Genomic DNA, 19701 nt, shown 5'->3' on the forward strand with positions numbered 1-19701 from the left:
ATATATATATATATATATATATATATATATGCACATTAATATGTTTTAAATTTACTAGATAAAGTTTGCCTCACCCTGTGAACTCAGCATAAAAATAAACTAAACTTGCTCATTAAACTGCAAAAGGGGAGGAGAGAATGTGCATTGAAAAACAACCAGGAGTCGGGGAGTTTCCCTCCTTATAAATATAAAAAAATTAAAAACCTTATTTATTATACAAATATTTTGAAATCCAGCTCTGGTAAGAATGCCAATCTGTGTTCCTGCTTGGCAAAGGAACTGAGGGTGGAAAATGAGTTCCAGATTCTTTGGCTGCAATAGCCACTTGCATCCCTTTGGGGTCATGTCTCCATCTCCTCATCCTGTTGAGAAGTATCTGGCAGCCTCATGTTTTGCCACATGAAATCGAGGAACATGGAGGCTTGCAGTAACCGGCTCAGCCGCTGGAAGTGGCGCTCTGCAAAGAGAGAAACCAAGCATGGAAGTTGAAAAGCTGCTCTCTTTTCTGTGGAGGCAAGAAGGGGGGCAGGCTTCGGCGCTCCCTGAGCTAGTTGTAGCGGCAAATAGGCAAAACCTATCAGACTTATTATTCCCTCCAAGGCTTCAGGCAGGAGGGTCTCTTTCCTTGTCCTCTTTGGCAATTCTTGGGATTCCTGCATGGTGGTCTCTCATCCAAGGCCAGTCCTGGCCTTGCTTAATTTCTGAGACCGGATGGGATCTTGTACATATAGTCCTAGGTGGCACAGCGGCATGCACGATTCCCCACCACAGTGGCTATGCAGGAACAAAACCTGGCATTCTCAGCCACAACGGTCAATGGATGAACTTGGGACAATATCCTACCTCATAGAGATACTGAGATTATTGTAAGAATAGCAGTGTGTGTGTGTGTGTGTGTGTGTGCGCGCGCACTCCTTTCAGTTTTGTGGAACAGAGAGGGAAAAGCAATGAACATGAAAAACAGAACTGATGATGCCAGAGCCTCATGCTAAGGAGCGTGTGGAGGAAGACCTGCAAAGAGGGGAGAGGGCCACTTGCCTGTATACGGCAGAAGAGACTCCACTGCTCCCTTGATCCCTTCATACTGCAAGAGACATTCAGGAGTTTCTTGCTTGAGGAGGGTCTCCAGCACCGCCTGAGCTTCATGGCAGTTCCGAGAATTTGTGTTCCAAGTGACAGAGAACTTCAGCAAGGCCTCTGGAAGAGATGAGGGAAAAGGAGGTACATTAACAAAGGTGCCAGTTGCCAGCCAGTCTGAACTCACTTTTGAAGAGGATGGCTAGAGAGGCATACAGCTTGCCTTCATCTTGCCAGGCAGGGAAACAGATATGCAGGCCCATAGTTTCAAGGCCAGCAAAAGGAGGAAGGTGAATCATGTGTGAGGTCAGATTGCCAACCACACTGTCACCAGTGGCAGTGTTCTAACATTCCTGGAGATAGCCGTGTTCACATTTGCGCGCACACAGAGCATAGAAAGCCCTTAGCAAGAAGGCAACCAACCTTTCTGGTCTTTCCGCAGTTTGGCTATGTTCTTTGCCAGATCCTCTCTTCCATTGTTCTCCTTAAGAATGGCTAACAAAGCAAAACAGGCTGTCAGTATTAAGGTAACAGGTGCATGAAGAGAAATGAGAGAGGTTAAGAATGTGTGTGAAGATCACACACATTATTTAAGATCAGGACTGTTTGTGTCTTGGGGAGCTGATCAGCCAATGAGTTTTGCTATTAAGTCACACACTTTTTCTTTGCCTGTTAGTTATTGAGTGCAGTCAGGGTGAAACACAATGTGCATGGATTCCTCTTCTCACTAACCCAGAGAAAGAGATATGCACACAGAGAGACTGAGGGAATCTTGGGAGATGTTTCTGAAAAGCAGGGTTAAGAAAGCAAGGGAGGAATGCTTTAAGGCTCCAACAAGACCAGCTGAACCCTTGGGCCACTTATGTCCAAGTACACAAAGACCTGTTCTGTACATGTGCCTTTTCACCTCCTGATATGCTTATATGCCTTCCCTTACTTGCTTCCCAACATAAATAGTAAATCCTATCAACAAAAGGAAGATGCTAGCATTTAATTATCGAGGTGGGTACAAATTTGAGCCACTGGGGGCATTCTGTACGGCACATTCCAAACTAATATATCATGGGTGTCCCTCCATTGCAAGCTAGAGAGAACACATCCACTATTGTGGCTGCTTTCCCAACATCAGTAGCAGCAGTGAGATAACAGCTCTTTCAGTACTGCACAGCTCTGAAATTCATTAGAAAATGTGGGAGAAAAAACATTTCAGTTTGAGCCTCAAATGGATGAGGAATCCACATAAGTCTGGAGGTAAGCCCCATTTCTTATGGGGGGAATGGCCAGAATCAGATTGAACATCATAACTGGACTAGGCTGCTTTTGCTAAAGGACCCCCTTCCCATTAACTGTCTCTCTGGAACATTTTCTTACCCTTGATAACGTTCAACACAGTGTGAGGTCGGTCCAAGGAGATAGCCAAGCCCAGGGCTTTCAGGAATTTCTTCTCATGCAGCAAATTAGACAGCTCCTGTTCTCTGGAAACAGAGCAAGAATGAAATAGCGTTGTTGGTTCTCACTGCCTTCAACAGGATTTCTCAAAATTTGCATTTCCCCCCGAAATGCAAATTACAGTAGACCCAACTGATGTAAAAACTTGCCTCACTGATTGACTACGATTTCTAAAACTGGCTACTTTAAAAAAAGCTGTTAAAACAAACAAACAACTACAACAACCCTGACCTTCTTTCCAGGTGCCCTGGAGACCTATATGGGTCTTACCCATTGACTGACACACAAACACACACACCCCCAGCCATCTCTGACACATTGTGGAGAAGAGGTTTGGCCAAGTGTCTGCAGGCCTGAGCAGGGATACAAACTCAGTTCCCACTCATATCTCCTCCAGATTGGACTGAACTACAACTCCATCATACACAACCAGTGTGATCAGAGAATGATGGTAGCTGTGGTCCAATGCATCTGGAAGGAGCCAGGCTGAGAGCTGCCATTTTAATCCCTCACCAGGCTGTGTCTCATATTTGGGCAAATGGCATGTATTTTGTACTACTGAAAAGGCTTAGGGGAAAATCACACACAAGACATGTGCACCCTGATGGACATTTCCCCCACCCAGCTCTAGAAGCTGCTGAGACTCACTTCAGGATCTCCTCTTCCTCCTTCGCTTGCTTCTCTTCAAGCTCGATTTGGGTGACATCCTTTCCATGTTTGAGAACACAGACAAAAAAAGAAAGAGAAAAACAGCCAAATGGAGTGGTTGATTCCCTCAGGGAATGCAGATAAAACACTTGAACCACATGAGATCCCATCAGATTTTGCAGAACCAACACAGCGGTCAATCTCAGAATGCATTTTTAATGACACACACTTCCCACTTCCAAATCCCATGCAGCAAAACAAACCAAAAATGCAGGAAGCCATGCCAATTAAAAATATGAGAACTAAGTAGCGAGAAAAGTTCTCCCCAAGGTAACAAGAGAAGGAATTGCCCTGTATGGATCTCACTGATGAATGCAGAACTGGGGCTTTGGGAAGGCAAGCACCATCACTGCTTGATGTCGGCCCTGCCAAAGCTTCTCCGAGAAGCGTTTTTGCTGGAGAAGTTTTAACACAGCAGCTGAACCATCTCTTAGCATTTTACCAACTACCTTGCTTCACCCCGGTGCTTGTTTGCCTGTGAGGAAGATTATTTCCTCCCTACGCTTTGGAAATGGGATTTTCAAAATCATCCATTGACTAGTTTCCTCCTGTACCTACCGAGTGATTCATCTAAATGCAACAATTACTACCTACTCAGGATGTACTTGTTCTTCACACATTAACTGTGGTTTTGAACCATTCTTCACTCCCATTCATGGAGGGAGGACGTAGGTTATGTCAACTTCCCCCACTTCTATGTGCCATTCTACCTCCCACACTCAGAATCCCCCAAGAACAGTGTGGGAAGTGACAGTGAGGCAGAGGAAAACTGGCAAAAGCCAGCTCCTGGCACACACACACACTTTCATTCACCAGGTTCCAGAAAGAACCTCTCAACCCACAAAAGGCAAAGTCTGGACGAAACCCCATGTTTGCTACACTGGATCATTGATACAAGCAGAGTTTTTCCTCTTACTAAGAACAGGGAAGGGCAGCTTGAAGGCAGAGAACCAGGAGAGATTACGCTGGGTGCCTTTCTTTGCAAAGAAAGGAATCTCTTCCTTGCGTGAGACAGCCTGTGCAACCTCTTCCCACAAGAAGAAAGGGAGTCAATGATGTTGGGGTTGCGCTTCAGAGGAAAAAGCCTGCCTGCTGCCATCACTCCTGGAGAGCTGTAAAGGCTCAGCACAAAGAATAAGGGTCTGGAAACTCATGATTTATGTCTGTATAAAACAGCTTTATATAAATGTTAAGACATAGCCTTGTTTAGTCTGGAATATCAGTATGCAGAGGGATCCTGTAGCCCCTCTGAGACAAAATGGAAAAAAAAAAAAAGCTGGCAGCATGAGCTTTCATAGACTTTTTGGGCCTACTTCTTCAGATACATGACCCCCATGAGCCATGTCTCAATGGTGCCGCAAGATCCCTTTGCATATAAATTTCACTTTAGCATGATTTAAACAAGATTACTGTGGGCCTTCCATATCCATGGATTCTGCATACATGGATTCAACCATCCTGGGCTTGAATATATATATTCAAAGCATGCCTTGATTTTGCCATTTTATGGAAGGGACACCAATTTACTACCCCTCTGTTTATAATGGGACTTGAGTTTGATATCCACGGTAAGGTCTTGGAAACAAACCAAAGCAGACATCAAGAGCCCACTGTATTTATTTAGAATGCCAAATAAAATTCGTTTGCCACAAGGATATCAGTTATTATTTGGATATCCTCATAATGCAAGCACAACAGTAATTGTGAACCTTCTTGCAGGGCGAGGATATGGCTAAATCATGGGGACCTGCTACTGTACCTATCCAAAAATCCCTGAAAAAAACACAACGGAGTTGAAAAACCGTTGGGCCTGGTTCTCTGAAGAAACGAACAAGCAGCATCAACTGGTTCTGTTCAGAAATAGCACCTGTTTATTATTACTCGCTTGAAAAGAAGACTGGATCTTTATGCTTTTTGCGAAAGGGTACTAGCTGTTGCGAAGTGTGCTAGCGAACTTTAATGAGGAGAATGAGATAGAGGAGGAAAAAGAAGAAGAAGAACATGAAGCAGACCAGCCAGGCTATGACGGTGTTCTGGAGGCTAGGCATTGGTATCTGCTGTACCTTCCATAGCAAAACCCGGGAATCGCTGGAGCCCGTCACCACTAAGTTGTCTTTCTTGTTAGCATCCAGGCCCCACACTTTGCCGTCATGGCCGTCCAAAGTCTTCACGCACTCATTAGTTTTAATTGTCCAGAGTTTCAGGAGACCGTCAGCGCCACTTGGGGAGGAAAGGCAATAAAAAGCAAAGTAAGAAGAGAGAGGCTGGGGACTCATGGTTCCCAGGTTATGAGTCAGAAAAGGCTTTGCAAGTCAAAATGGCTGCACTCAAAGGACCAACCAGTTTTTGTTTTCAAGAGTGCAACTTCCTTGCTTGTCCCGAGGTTGCAAAAGGGAGAAACCCAAGATATACGGCTTCCTCCTCTCACCAACCCAGAGAATGCAAAGGGATCTTGTAGCACCTTTGAGACTAACTGAAAGAAGAAGTTGGTAGCATGAGTTCTTGTAGATTTAAGTCTACTTCTTCAGATGCACAGGGTGGAGTGGAAACTTTCTTTCAGTTAAAGGTGCTACAAGATCCCTTTGCATACTGATTTTCCAGATTAGTAACAGGTAAACCTCTAATAGGAGGTAAACAGCTTTTCCCAGGGATTCGGTCAGAAGGTGAATGATCTGGCCACCCACCTTAGCCAGATGCCATTTTAAAGGTAGAGTTATACCTGCTAACCACTTGTCCACCTCGGCTCACAAAGATGATCTTTAAGACAGAAGCATCATGCCCTTCAAATGTCTAGAAGGAAGAGGGAGAAAAAAGCATTCACAGAGTTACAAGGAAGTTGAAATCAGGATTGCTGGGAAACACGCGCATAAGTGGAAATGTACAGAGTGTTTCTGACAGCCATAAAGCTAGGAGGAGAGTGGACATGGCTTCTAGCTATCAAGATGTCTTCCCTCTCTATGTCTCTTCTCATGTAAAGTGATTTTTTTTTCTGAACCAACATACCTTTTGCCATTCCTTAATTCCTGCATACATGCCTTCCTCCAAACCTGGCAACCACCAAAGTCATTTTAACCACTGAATCTAGGCTACAGAAAATGTAACATTCTAATACTCTGGCCAATGAACAAGAAGCGGGAGGCATGAAAACCAACCCACAAGTTACCTTCAAACAGCTGAAGTCCTGCAGATCCCAGAGTTTTATTGTGCCATCCGCTGAAGAGGTGGCCAAGATCTGGTCCACAGGGGAGAACTGCACACACCAGATGCCTCGCTTGTGTCCAGAAAAGACTCCCAACAACCCACAATCCTTACAGCTCCACAGCTTGGCAGTCTTGTCCTGGGATCCTGTGGCAATGAGCTTGTCGTTTGGAGAAACGGCCACAGTGTTGATATCCTGGATGGAGGAGAGACAGCAGTCAAACAACCAGGTGCTCTTTTAAGCCGCAGGAGAGGAAAACACTAATAGAAACCTCATCTACATTTGATTGTAAAATACTGAAAATAACGTGAGGTTTATATCTTCATGTTTTCCTGTACTCAAGATGTACAATCATGAAGTCCATCGTGGCTGGTGTTAACACAGGGGGGAAAAACTAAAGTTAGTGCAGGAGAAGGAGCTAGGATAATCCACTTGCAAGAGAGGAAGGGGAGAGACTTGGCCACACTTCTGATCAGGAACAGAAGATTAGAAATTTACATCTGTCCAGGACTACATGTGCCCCCACTGGCCACTTTGAAACTGCTAATTCTGCAGACATAAGAAATGGAGAAATGTCAAGAAGAGGATTAAAACTATCTGTTTTGGCTCTGTTTTCCTGAACACTGAACCTGACAAAGAGCTCTGTGAACTACTGTGGAAGGAGAAAGGGCTACACTAGACCCTTCCAGGAGACCATGAAGGACTGCAGACCCCTACCGCATCCGCACCCACAATGTGTTTTCCTCCCAAATGCCCTCTTGGGAGAAGAAGGGCATTTTTGCCACATTTTGGGGCCACTTTAGGCCCAGGAGACACCTTTTTTAAAACAGAAAGTAAGCAGAAGTTACTTGTTCACTTTGTGTTTCAAAAAGGGCCTTTCAGGCCTAAATTGTCCCAAGGTAGGCTCAAAATGTGGTGAAAATACTCCCCCCATTGATGCCTGGGGCTTAGGGGAGTCTCCAAACTGGTGGAAATCTCCCCCCCCCCCCTTTTAGAGAGCTTGAGGGTAATTCTGAAGCAAAAAAATATTTTACCTTTTTTTGAAAGAATTTTTTTAAAACTTCCTGGAAGGCCTCAGGCCACAAAAATGTCCCTTGGCCTGCAGACTACATTCTGCCTACCTCTGGTATAGAGACAAAGCCTACACTTCACATTTTTCAAACAGTAATCAATACAGTCTCTTGATGTGTATTTCAAAAGCTTATTGGTGTGGAGGCCTTCTTTTCCTAAACTGCAGAAGGTAAGCTCCTAAATTCCATGGCTGTTTTACCTTGTTGTGAGCCTTCACCGTCACCTGCGCCACAAGGATTTCAAGTTCGGACTCTTTCTTCTTGGCAGGCAGGGACTCAGGCAGATGCCACACTTTCATCGTGTGATCTTGGCTGGCTGTGACCACAAAGGTCTCTTTCATTCTGGAATGAGGAGGAAATAACAGAGGGGAGGAGGAGGGAGATCATGGTTAAAATGAAAGGTCAGAAACAACAGAGCCAAGCACTACCTAGGTGGAGAATTAATCCCCTGTGAACCCATCATTGTTGTCATGTTGTCATGTACTAACAGTAAACTTAGGGACAGGCTGGGAAAGAGCAGCCATCAGCAAGGTCAGTGGAATTTCAGGGTCTACAAATGAGGGGAGAAAAATGTAAGAAAAAACAAAACACTGCGTGGTGTGTGTGCGCGCGCCTTCATGGACATCTGGCTGCACACCACAGTTACGTGAGACTGACATTCAACACAAAGGTTGCACAGCACATTCCATGCATAACTATGTGAGCAGAGATCCATATCACATAATGTAGCATTTAGGCCAGAGAATTAGAGAGAGAGAGATTGTAGAAGTGGCTGTTATGGGGTGCAGAGAATGAGCAGGGTGTAAACAGAAAGACAGAATTAGGCACTCACAGTCATGGTTCACATGAGGGGGGGGGTGCAATTTCTGTAAGAAGTGTGGTGGTGGGGGAAACAGAAAAAGGTTTCCTGTACCTGGAGCAAGAGAGTGCACCGACTACGTTCGCGTGGCCCAATCCCTGGGCTATGCAGTAAACCTTGCCATCTTCTGACATCAGCCAAATTCGGACACTTTTATCCTGGAAAGAGAAAATGATTGGATCCATAGAGCTAGAAGGGACTCCAAAGACCCTCTAGTCCAACCTCCCATTCAGTGCAGGATCTCCAGCTAAAGCATTGCTAGAAGGAAGCTGTCCAGCCTCTTTTTTAAGACTTCCAGAGAACAACATGGGTCCCCATAGCAGAACACATAATGAAAGGCATTAGAAATACCTCAAAAGCACACAAAGGTACGTTCTTAGTGTAATCCAAGAGTGGCCAATAGCAGAGACCATTCCCCCCTTGCATGTCTCCTCAATGGGCTACAGCAGCACACTTTGGCACACCAGAAGGATCACCTCTGAGTCCAGTTTTGACTGATCCCCTCTTTGGGTTTTTGGGGTGGTTAGGGGAAGCAAACTGCCACATTTGCAGATGGTTTGGAGGGTCCTGGGGTCACTTTTCTGGTAAAAGATTATCCCAAGATCAGCCCATTTAAAAAAATGGGGTTTAGGGGGGTATATGTAGGAACCCCAAGGACTGCTGGCCACATTTTGCCCACCCTGGTGTAATCAGACAGCCACAAAACACCGCAGCTCCGATCAACTTTTTAGGTACCCTGCCAGCTTCAGTGCCTTTCACTGTCCCTAAGTTTTATTCCCTCCCTTTTCTGCTTTCCAGAGACTAAAAGGCCTCATCCAGCGCATCAGTCACAGAGGGTGAAGTCAAACTCTGTGAACTCTGAGAGTCTAAATGGACAAACTCTCAGGACAAGGTCCCAGTCTCATGCCTGCACAAGATTCCTAGTTTAGCCTCAAGAGTCTCCAATGCTTTTTATACAAATCATACACATACACACACAATTTCAATCAGAAAATACCTTTGCACAGCTAGCAAACATCCTCCCCTTTCGGAAGACATCCAAGCCCAGGACAGTGTCTGCAAGAAAGATGACAAGGGATGTAGGAAGTTACCACACAAAGTAAATGGAGAAAACAAGGTAACCTATGGTCAAATGCTGTTTGGTTGTGCTGCGTGTGTGGTGTGGCTACAATTCTCGCAGTATATACATTTCCAGAAATCATTTCACAACTGTACCTAAGGTACTACCAAATATACTTGTTATACACTTACTATAACTGAGCTAAAAATGAGGACTGAACTTAGAGCTTTGCTGACCTGTTAAAAATCCTAGAGTTTTGCTGTTAAAGAAGGTATGGAACATCCACAAACATTACATACTGAATTAGCTGACCAAATGTTAAGAAGCCTCCTCCTTAAGCTGAAAGAGCACCAGCCATGCCTCTGCAGGGAGTGTGTCCTGTGTGTCTCTGCTGACAGTCCACCTCACTTGAATGGACATCAGCAGGCGGGGAATGCTCAAACAGACCATATAGATGATTAATGATGGGGCGGGTTCAAAAGGGTGGAGAAAGTCCTACAGACAATGGCACCCAATCCATGTAGTGCTTCAAAGCTTTGGCATTCTCAACTATGCCCTGGAAAGGCCGAGAAGCCAAAAGAAGCATTTCAAAAGAGGCATTAGGTCCTCATGTTAGAAATTCTGCCAGTTAGAAATGGAGCGGCTGTATTTGGCACCCACTATAATTCCTAAGGAGCTTGCACATGCTCAACACACTGCAGTAGTCAAAACAAGGGAAGGGTGGGAGGCTCTTCCCACCTACGTACCTGTGTGACCATACAGGACCTGGCAATGTGAGGAAGACAGCTCAAACACTTTCAGCTGGGGACTGTTGGTGGCCACCACAATATGGGAGTCCTTGGGACCCAGGAACCTGACATCCAACACCTCTCCATTGTAACCTGAAAACTGGGGGAGGGAAGTAACATAGAGAGATAGAGAGAGAGAAGAGTTGGTGGGGAAATTGCCAATGGAAGATATGAAACAAGTGCCTCTTAAGCAGAAAGACATATTTGAGGAAAGTGATGCCTCACACCCAGAATCATCAGCAAGAGTAGATGTATAAAGTGAGTGACCCCCCTCTGGTTCTGGGGAGGGTGACCAGTGCTTATGTCTGCTGTAGAGCTGAGTGGGGATAGAGAGTGCCCAGTAAGCACTGCATGGAGCACACATACATCCCTTTCCCAGGGCAAGCAATAAGATGGAGGCATACCTGCTTCTTGAGCTCAAGCGTCTCTGCACTGTACATGCTGATGTTATGTTCAGCGTTCACGGCGACAACCTCGCTTTTCATGGGCACCAGTACACAGTGCACAAGGCTGTGTTCTCCAGCCTCCTCCTCTTTGGACTGGGCAGGAAGGTGTGGCAGGGACTGGCTGTGGACACAAGTGGCCGAGGCAGCATCCCACACCCGGAGGATCCCTAAGGAAGGGCACACAGGTCAGCCACCGTCAAAGAACACAGAGAGTTTGGGGCAAGATCGGAAGGAAGGGGCTGCATCTTTTTATTCCTTTACAATAGGAAAATGTTGATAGCAGGAGACCAGACAAACCAGCAGCTTAACGGTTCTGTATTATAAGGAAGTTATCCCCACACAACCCTTTTTACCCTGGAGGAACCCTTTAAATAATTTTCAGCTCTCAAGGAATCCCAGCATAAATTTTACTATATCTATAGCTCAAAAATGCTTATCTCTCTCTCCCCATCATCATGATCTCTCACAGAGAAATCTTGTGGAACCCTAGAGCTGCAGGAAACACTAGAGCCCTTTCTCTGATAACCATCTTGAAACCACATATTTGCATTTTTCAGTAGGGACAGGCCTTCAGAAGACTTGCTTTTTCTAACAGCAAGAAGGAAGCAGCCAATATCTTTGGACTTCTAATGGCTGCACAGAAAGAAAATTCAAAGCGTTTCACTCACCTTTGCTGCCTGCAGTGAGAAAGTGAGTGGTGGATTTCTTCACACCCAAGTTTGAGAAATCTCCTCCTTCTGGTAACAGCACCACAGATTCGATGCTCTAAGAGGGATTAAACAAATCAGTCATGGCTGTGTCCAAGTCGTTCTAGAGCAGAGGTGAGCAAAATGCTGTCCGTGGGTCACCTGCAGCCTTTGGGACCTCTAAGTGTGGCCCTTGGGACTCCCCAGAAGCCACTCAAAGGCCTAACCCCCATTAAAAAAATAATACTGGGCTTATTTTGGGGCTCCTTCCATTGCTACCACATGGCTGGGTATGTAACTCACAGAGAGAGTAGCAATTGCATCTCTCGGTGGGAATTTAAAACCAAACCAAGCTGTGAAGGGCACAAGAATGTAATGGTGATGAACTGAAGTAACTGTTTCAATGAAAGTGGCCAGTTATTTAAGGGGAAAATAAAACTGCGGCCACCTTCCCTATGATGTCAAGAAACCATTATTTTTTCCTTGTACATCATGACTCAAGCCATGAAAGTAAAAACTCGGTGTCTCCAGAGAGAGCACCAATTTCTTTCTCACACCATAAACCCTAAACCAGGAAGGTACTGAGATTAGTTTCACCTCATAGACTGGGATGGTGCCTTTTGGTTCATTCTTATTCAGGTCCCACACAGTGCAGATCTTATCTCGGCCAGCACTGAAATCAAACACAGAAGCATTATCAACCTGTTGCAAATTGAGAATTTTGGTACAGTTAGACATAAAAAGGGTGCTACAACTTGCTTTGAAAGCTATTGCCTTTGGCTGACTGAGGATTACTGTTATGCTTATTTTACAGGCAAGACTACATGGGCATATCATGATATATCACCTGTATGAAGTTGTTTAAGGAGGATTTCAGTTCACACTGTATGTGCATCTGTAGGCAACAAATTTTTGGTTACTTGTTAGCCTTGTGAGGTATAATTATGTGAACAACAGATATTTTAAAATCTGATTTATATTAACGTATTAATATTGTGTGTGAGAAGGCTGCATTCCATTCATTTTTCATTCCCCTCTCCACATTAATGTATACGGACAGAGACAGACAGAGAGAAGGAGACACACTTTCCCCTCTTTAAAATGGGAACAGCCACAGAAGTCTCCCTCCTGGCTGTCCCAAGGCCATGCCAGACAACCATTTTAAAAAAAGAAGTGCTTTCAAGTTTAGAGCCATTTAAAGGATGACTTGTAGCAGAAGCCATCTTGATTTGTGGAGAAGAAACAGATGGTGCAGGAAGCCCCTTTGAGGTTCTCACCTGATGAGCGTCTCACTGTCAGGAGAAAAGGCCAGAGAAGTAACCGGGCTGTAGTGGTTTTCCAGTTGGGCAACACACTGGCTGGAGTTCAGGTCCCAAATTCGAATGATGTTGTCCATGGAGGAGGAGAAAAGCTGGAGCTGAGAGATGTCTGGGTGGAACATAACAAGACTGGACAAAAAAAAGACAAGACAAGGATTTCACAAATTGTCCAGCAAGGTGCTCTGCATACTGACATAATCGCTTGACAAATGAAAAGGCATAAGATTCCATAGCTGTAGAGGGGCAGTGGGTTGATATATTCCATTCTGGGCCGTAGCATGTTATTTAAAGCAACTTAGCAGGGCTACCTGGATTTTGAGGAAGAAACTGCCTGAAGCCAAACGTGGTTTTGCATGTTAGCAACTGGAACTTGTTGGTATGCCGAATTCTCTCTCTGGACGACAACCAGGTTAGCTATGTGTAAATAAGGAGTGGTGACGTGTGGCTCTTCAGCTATATATAGGATTCCAAGGCTGTTTTTGTGGCCTTCCGCCCCTCTGGATTCTCTGGACTATTCTTTTTGGGGCCAAAAGAAAAAAAGTGGATTGCTTTTTCTAAAAGCCTCCAGGACTAACAATTCATCTTTTAAAGAGGAGGCATGGGCTCCTTGTACTGTTTAACACTACATAAATGCCTATTTTCAAAACCAAAAGTGGACTTCTAGTTACTTCCAGGATTTTGGCAACCTGTCTGGCCCAAGGAGGATCTCAGTGGTAGAAAAGTGTTACAGTTGCCTATGCCTGTGTAACTGAATTTGGTGATACACATAGATCCTTATTATCCTCATATCTTCCCCTGTTGTCTTTCAGAATGCCAGAATTTGAACTGCAAGTGCTCTGCCATGAAGAGATCTGCCTTTTGGATTTTGTCACTCTGCAAAGCAACAGGTGCACAGGTCGCACTGAACCAAAAATTTCCCCTCCCGCTGCAGCCTTTTCAGGCTTTACTTATGAAAGCCTTTGAAGTGATGCTCTCCTGAAGAACACCAGACTCTCCTATGGCAAAGATTGAGATGCTTACTGGACAACGCCTGAGGAGCCCTTCAGGTTGTGAGTGCAGTACTGTCCAGGAATGTCCCAGATCTTGATGGTGCTGTCACAGCCACCTGAAAAAGAAAAGGAAAAAAGAAGTGATCCACTCTGGCTAGGTTTTATCAAGCAGTGGGAAGCCTAGCCATGCAAAATCGTTCTAACCACAGAGGAACAAAGATGCTGTGATGGGAGAAGGGATGGGGAGAAGGAAGCTTGCTTGTTTTCTTGTCCTTAGCCCCACAAAGATATCTGACTCCCCCGAAAGAGGCCATCCCCATATAAAAAGCCATCTTGGGTCTAAAGCCAATCGAGTACAACCTTTTATCTGATTGGTGGTCAACCAGTTGCTTATGGGAAGGCCACCAGCTAGATCTGAATGCAATCTTGCATTTCCCAAAAACTGATACCCCCAGGTAAACTCCCTGTGATGTTGGAAAAGGTGCATATAGTCATCCTGACTAACAACCACTGATGCCCCTAACCTCCATGAAGTACTGATCCAATCCCCTATGAAAGCCATCAATGCATCCCACGGCAGTCAGTTCCACTGTTTAACTATGTGTGGCCCTATTAAGCAGACAGAAGCATGTTGTGATTCAAGCTGATTGAGAAATTCCCCCATCGGACCAGTTACAGAGAAACCGGGCCATACCTGTGGCTAACAATGTGGAGGTTGAGTCAAAGACCATGCTGGCTACAGGTGCTGTATGTATGGCTTTCCACGTGCGGATGCATTTGTTCCCCAGCCAGTCCCACTGCTTCAGCAGCAGCGCTTGGCTTCCTGTCACAAGGATCTAAACGCAAGAAAAGGGAATTTAAGGAAAGTGCAAGGAATGGGCCAGCCAATAAACAGAAACTCACAATCAAGAGCAGCAGAAAGCATTGTGCTCAGTGACAGGTGTTGAGTGAATTCTTCACTCTGTACATTATCTCTCTCTGCCTCTAGACTAAGGGGTGAGGGCTTCTAAATGCTCTTAAACTGCAACTTTCAGCATTCCTCACCACTGGCTATAATGGCAAGGGCTGCTGGAAGCTGCACTCCAACAACATCCAGAGAGCTGCACTATGCCCACTGCAACTCCACCTTCCCCTTTTCTTGCTCTGAGATTGCTGCTTTGCAAAGCGGAGGTCACTTACTTCATCATCATTGCTGAGGGCAAATGTGGTAATGTCTGTTTCATCCTCCTAAGGAGAAGAAGAGAAGGAGGAAGCAATTGTTAAATCTCTATAATTCTTAATGCTATTAGGAAACCATAAGCAAAAGCCCTATGATAACTTTGCTTCCCCCTACATCACTTGCTATGGCTTGGATCCACATTATCTGAAAGACCATATCTCCTCCTATGAAACCATTGGAGCACTAAGATGGTCCGGAGAGGTCATTCTCTCTATTCCACCACCTTCTCAGACTTATTTGGTGGCAACAAGGGAGACAGGGCCTTTTCAGTGGCTGCTCCATGCTCTAGAAAGGCTAGGAGAGCCACATCCCTGTTCTCCTTTTGGTGGCGGTGAAATTCTAGGATTTGTAGTTTTGTGAGATACAGCGCGCCCGCGCCATACGCAGGCGCGCCATATGCGGACTTGAGCGTATGCGCTCAAGCCGTGGCGTGCGCACGGGGCGGCGTGTCCCATTCAATTAAATGGGCGCGCGTGCCCGTTGCGCCCCGCGCGCCGCCGCGCACGAGCCCCATTGTTTCCAATGGGGCTCGAGCATAGGCGGAATTCGCCTTATGCGGAGGGATCCGGAACGGATCCCCTGCGTAAGGCAAGGACGCACTGTATTTAGCCTTCCCATTAAGAGAACTCTGGTGCCATAACAAACTACAAATACCAGCACTGAGCCATGGCAAGTGAAGTGGTGTCAGATTGCATAACTTCTGTGGTGTGGATGCAACCAGCAATATCCTTCACAGTTATTACCTCGGTCACTACAACAGCCCCTTAAGGTAGGCCAACATTAGAATTCCAATAATAATTTGATCAAGGAGGCAAAGCGCACATAAGGCTGCCTGCAATGTTGAGGCCAGAGGCACACTTTGAGCTGGGAGGTATCCTGACTTAGGTCTGGGAAAACTTCTAGCAAGCTCAGGAGGTGGCTGAACTCTTTCACTGTTTTGTTACCTGTTCGAGACTGCGAACGACATCTCCAGTCGATATGTCGACGATGTTGACTTTGCTGCCACAGGCGCAGAACATGTACTCTCCATCTTGGCTTACCTGGGATAGAAAGACACATAAGCAGAGCGGTCTTTCCAGCACATCCCGCAGAGAAAGGCAACACAGAAGAGGATTTGGGCTTTTTGGGTTACCTGAATCCGTCCTCCTTTGTAGAAAGGCTCGATTTTCCTGAACACGGCGTAGCTGAAAGGGCATTGGAGACAATCAGCACAGTCAAGAGAAAAGGCTTGGCATCTGTTTGGCGGCTATTTAATGACTGCAAAGCAATTGTGTAATTCAAGAACCAAATACACATCCCCCCCCCCGACATTTGTGGATTTGACTTCTGTGGCTTTGATTATTCACGGGTTTTATTAATAGAATCATAGGCGGGGTACAGACGGGCAGGGGAAGACGTCTTGGAGGTGTATTCTGCTGAATACGGAGCCTTCAGACCGCCTGCCCCGGGGGCGTTGCTCAGGTGATGGGGCTTCCACATGGGGGGCAGTGAAGACGCCTCACCTGGGGCCGTTTCTGACCCGCAGTTTCCAAACCGCCGCCTCGGAGGATGCTGCAAAGAGAGAGGCAGCTTCCTCACGGGCGGCCAAAAACTGGGCTTTTTTTTTCTTTTGCCGGCTGGCGGATGCGCAGCTGCGGCGCTCAGCAGCGGCGGCAGAAAGCCTATGTGCACATTTAAAGCGCCCAAGCCCCTTTAAAACTTTTTCCCTCGCCCTGCCCAAGAACAATAGTGGTCTCCTGCCAGCTGGTGATCAGCTGGTGTTGGCATCCTTGTCCGCTTGCACGTTGCCAATGTCACCAGCATCATGGATGCCTCCTCTCCTTTGGTCCCCGCGCTCTTGCTGAATCTGCAATGCACAGCCACAGCTGTCGCAGCTGCCACCGCTGTCCCCCTGCCATCCCCCATCACCTCCCTTGTACATATGTAACTATTTAAAGTTTTAGAGGTTTTTTATTGTTAGGTGAAAATGGCACAGGAATGCGTGTAGGGGTTCACTTTACATTCCAAACTTTCCCCAATTCTAGCAGCGCATGCGTACATGTTGCTCTAGGGTTAGGGTTAGGGTTACGAGTCTTAAAATGCGCTGCAGCTGTGCTGCAGCTTCCACACCTGCATGGCAGCTGACGCTGCAATTAAAGCCTGAGTGCAAACTGTGCATGTTCCAGGACCCCGACTCATTATGCGACGCAGCAGACACGGAGCTTTTAAATGGGCAACTTAAATTAGCAGCGTAACAATTCTGGCGTACCGGTGCAGCAGCTTACAGACGGAGCTGCGCAGCTGCGCATCAAACGGAAAAGAAGCGGGGAAAAGCAGCACCTTTTTAATGCCGCTTCTTCCCGCTTGGGGCGTGCGGGCGGCGTGTTCATGGCGGCATTCAGGTAAGGGCCGTCTGAAGGCTCTACCTTCATGACGTCATGAACACACCCCTTTTTGCCCGTCTGTATCCTGCCATAGAATCATAGACTTGGAAGAGACCGCAAGCGCCATCCAGTCCAACCCATTCTGCCATGCAGGAACTCTCAATCCCCAACAGACGGCCATCCAGCCTCTGCTTAAAGACCTCCAAGGAAGGAGACCCCAATACACTCGGAGGAAGGAGTTTGTTCCACTGTCGAACAGCCCTTACTGTCAAGAAGTTCCTCCTAATGTTGAGCTGGAATCTCTTCCTGCAGCTTGCATCCATTGTTCTGGATCCTGTTCTATGGAGCAGCAGAGAACTGCTCCATCCTCAATATGACATCCCTTCAAGTATCTAAACAGGGATCTCATATCACCTCTTAGCCTTCTCTTCTCCAGGCGAAACATCCCCAGCTCCCTGAGTCTCTCCTCATAGGGCTTCATGGTTTCCAGACCCTTCACCATTTTATCACCCTCCTTTGGACACATGGCTCCAGTTTCTCCACATCCTTTTTAAATTGTGGTGCCCAGAACTGGACACAATATTCCAGGTGGGGCCTGACTAAAGCAGAATAGTATGTTCTCTCTAGGGATATCTAAGTCCTCCAGCGCAACTCTATGGCCGACTTTAAGCCACAGCCGCACTAGAGGACCTAGAGATTCCTAGAGAGGTGTTCTCTCAGGTGGCAACATAGTGTTTTTATTATCTGTGGCTTGTCCACATTCAAGGGGGTCCTGTGCTCCTAACCCCAGCGAATGTGGAGGGACTGAGTGCACTTCTACAGTGCAGAAACTGACTCAAAGCATTCCTTAGGGACTCCATTCTATCATAACATTCATTCTAACATCTCAGGATGAGTTGAGAGGGGACCGACAGGAAGAGAAGAGGTGCGTCCGCACTCCAGAATTAATGCAGTTTGACACCGCTTTAACCGCCACGGCACTTATCCTATGGGACCATGGGATCTGTAGTTTGGTGAGGCACCAGAGCTCTCCGACAGAGAAGACCGAATGCCTCGCCAAACGACAAACCCCAGGATTCAATAGGATGAAGCCACGGCTGTTAAAGTGGCGCCAAACTCCGTTAATCCTGCAGTACGGACGCAGCCCTTGTTGCCTTCCCTGTGCCGGCTTTTAGGCAGCGAAGGTACAAACCTGTCCCAATGTCCTTGTTCTCTTTTTAACCCCATACAATTCTGATGTCAATTCTGGGCCATTTCTTTTTGTCCCTTTGTCCCACTTGTGTTCGTTTCCTCCGAATCCTTCGTTTCATAGTCTAATTTGACTCTATCTGTCAGTTGTGGATGGAAGCGTTTCTGGGTCAGGATGCTTTACCCTATTTTCATGCTGGTTTATTATTGTGATCTGCTCTGATCCGCTTGGAGAGAGGCGGCATATAAATACATTTCATTACTATTATTGTTATTATTTGTAGGGCTGCCAAGGGCAACCCTTGCACTGAAGGCAGGAAGATTTAAAGCCATACAGGTCTATTCAAACTGGATGAACGTGGGAAGCCAAACTGTGAATGACTCTGTCTGGGAAACTATTAGGAGACTGTTGTTTTGTATAAGGGAAGGATGCTGGGAGCTGCAGTCAGTTAAAACCAGGCTCAAAAACTGCATTGCTTTCTACAGTGTTATGGCACTTCAGAGAAAAAAGCACTCTTCACTCGCTCAGAGGCACTCTTGGCTCCCCACGACTGTGACGTCACGGCGCCGCGTCGTCATGGCGACGGCGCATGCGCTCTTCCTCCCTCTCGGGAGGCTCCATGGCAACCGCCTCGCCCTCCCCTTCGCTCCCCGTTCCCTTACTTGGATTTGAAAGTCGTCGAGGAGCTCGACGCCGCCGCCCCTGCCGCCATTTTGTCGCCCCGGCCGGCTCTGTTCGCTTCACCGGACCCTGAGACACATGCTTCCGGTGCGAGCGGCTCACTTCCGGTCACGTGGTTCGCCCTGCGCCTGCGCAGGGCAAACGTAGAAGTAGGAAAAGTGTAGAGTCTCGCACCTCACCTCGACTTCCGGGTTCTTAACTCACTCCAAGCCTGAAAGCAAACACAGAGCAAAGCTGTTCTTCTTCTTCTTGTTACTTTCCTTCAAGTCATATAGTGAACTCCTCTGATGTGTTGTTTTGGGGAACCTTCAGGCCACTTCTGACTCATGGCAACCCTATCATTGAGTTTTCTTGGCCAGTTCCTTCAGAAGGGGTTTGCCACTGCCATCCTCTGAGGCTGAGAGAGTGTGACTTGCTTAGGGATGCCCAGTGGGTTTCCATGACTGAACAAGGATTTGAACCCTGGTCAAAAGTCCTAAATCCAAAACACACTGCAGAAATAATCCACTTCGAGAGCATTTTAACACGTCCCCCCTTAGACTCAATGCTAGGGAATCCTGGGAATTGCAGTTTATTGTGGCTCCAGAGCTCTGACAGAC

General features: G+C 46.5%; 1 protein-coding gene across 1 annotated transcript; it reads right to left on the reverse strand.

Annotated features, from left to right (window-relative positions):
- Positions 1-186: 186 nt before the first annotated feature.
- LOC149306201 (transducin beta-like protein 3) lies at positions 187-19183 on the reverse strand. Its single transcript, XM_089540730.1, has 22 exons — positions 19084-19183; positions 16002-16053; positions 15814-15909; positions 14830-14877; positions 14345-14486; positions 13682-13766; positions 12620-12790; positions 11940-12015; positions 11325-11421; positions 10615-10823; positions 10169-10310; positions 9360-9418; positions 8417-8520; positions 7704-7845; positions 6398-6628; positions 5954-6024; positions 5298-5454; positions 3175-3233; positions 2449-2552; positions 1501-1572; positions 1039-1197; positions 187-457 (listed from the first exon to the last, which is right to left on the reverse strand). Exons 1-22 carry the CDS (start codon positions 19131-19133, stop codon positions 342-344), a joined length of 2442 nt encoding a protein of 813 aa, XP_089396856.1. The 5' UTR covers positions 19134-19183; the 3' UTR covers positions 187-341.
- Between the last annotated feature and the right edge of the window lie 518 nt (positions 19184-19701).

The sequence above is a fragment of the Sceloporus occidentalis genome, unplaced genomic scaffold (genome assembly GCF_023333645.1).
Source record: "Sceloporus occidentalis isolate IW3139 unplaced genomic scaffold, rSceOcc1.0.p SCAF_10, whole genome shotgun sequence".
Taxonomy (NCBI): domain Eukaryota; kingdom Metazoa; phylum Chordata; class Lepidosauria; order Squamata; family Phrynosomatidae; genus Sceloporus; species Sceloporus occidentalis.

Excerpts from the sequence above, each read along its gene's own strand:
- LOC149306201 (XM_089540730.1), bottom strand. The coding sequence starts at position 19,133 with ATGGCGGCAGGGGCGGCGGCGTCGAGCTCCTCGACGACTTTCAAATCC. Across the intron at positions 15,910-16,001 it reads ACAAAGGAGGACGGATTCAG|GTAAGCCAAGATGGAGAGTA; the intron begins GTAACCCAAAAA and ends TTTCTATCCCAG. Across the intron at positions 6,025-6,397 it reads AGGACTTCAGCTGTTTGAAG|ACATTTGAAGGGCATGATGC; the intron begins GTAACTTGTGGG and ends TCTTCCTTCTAG.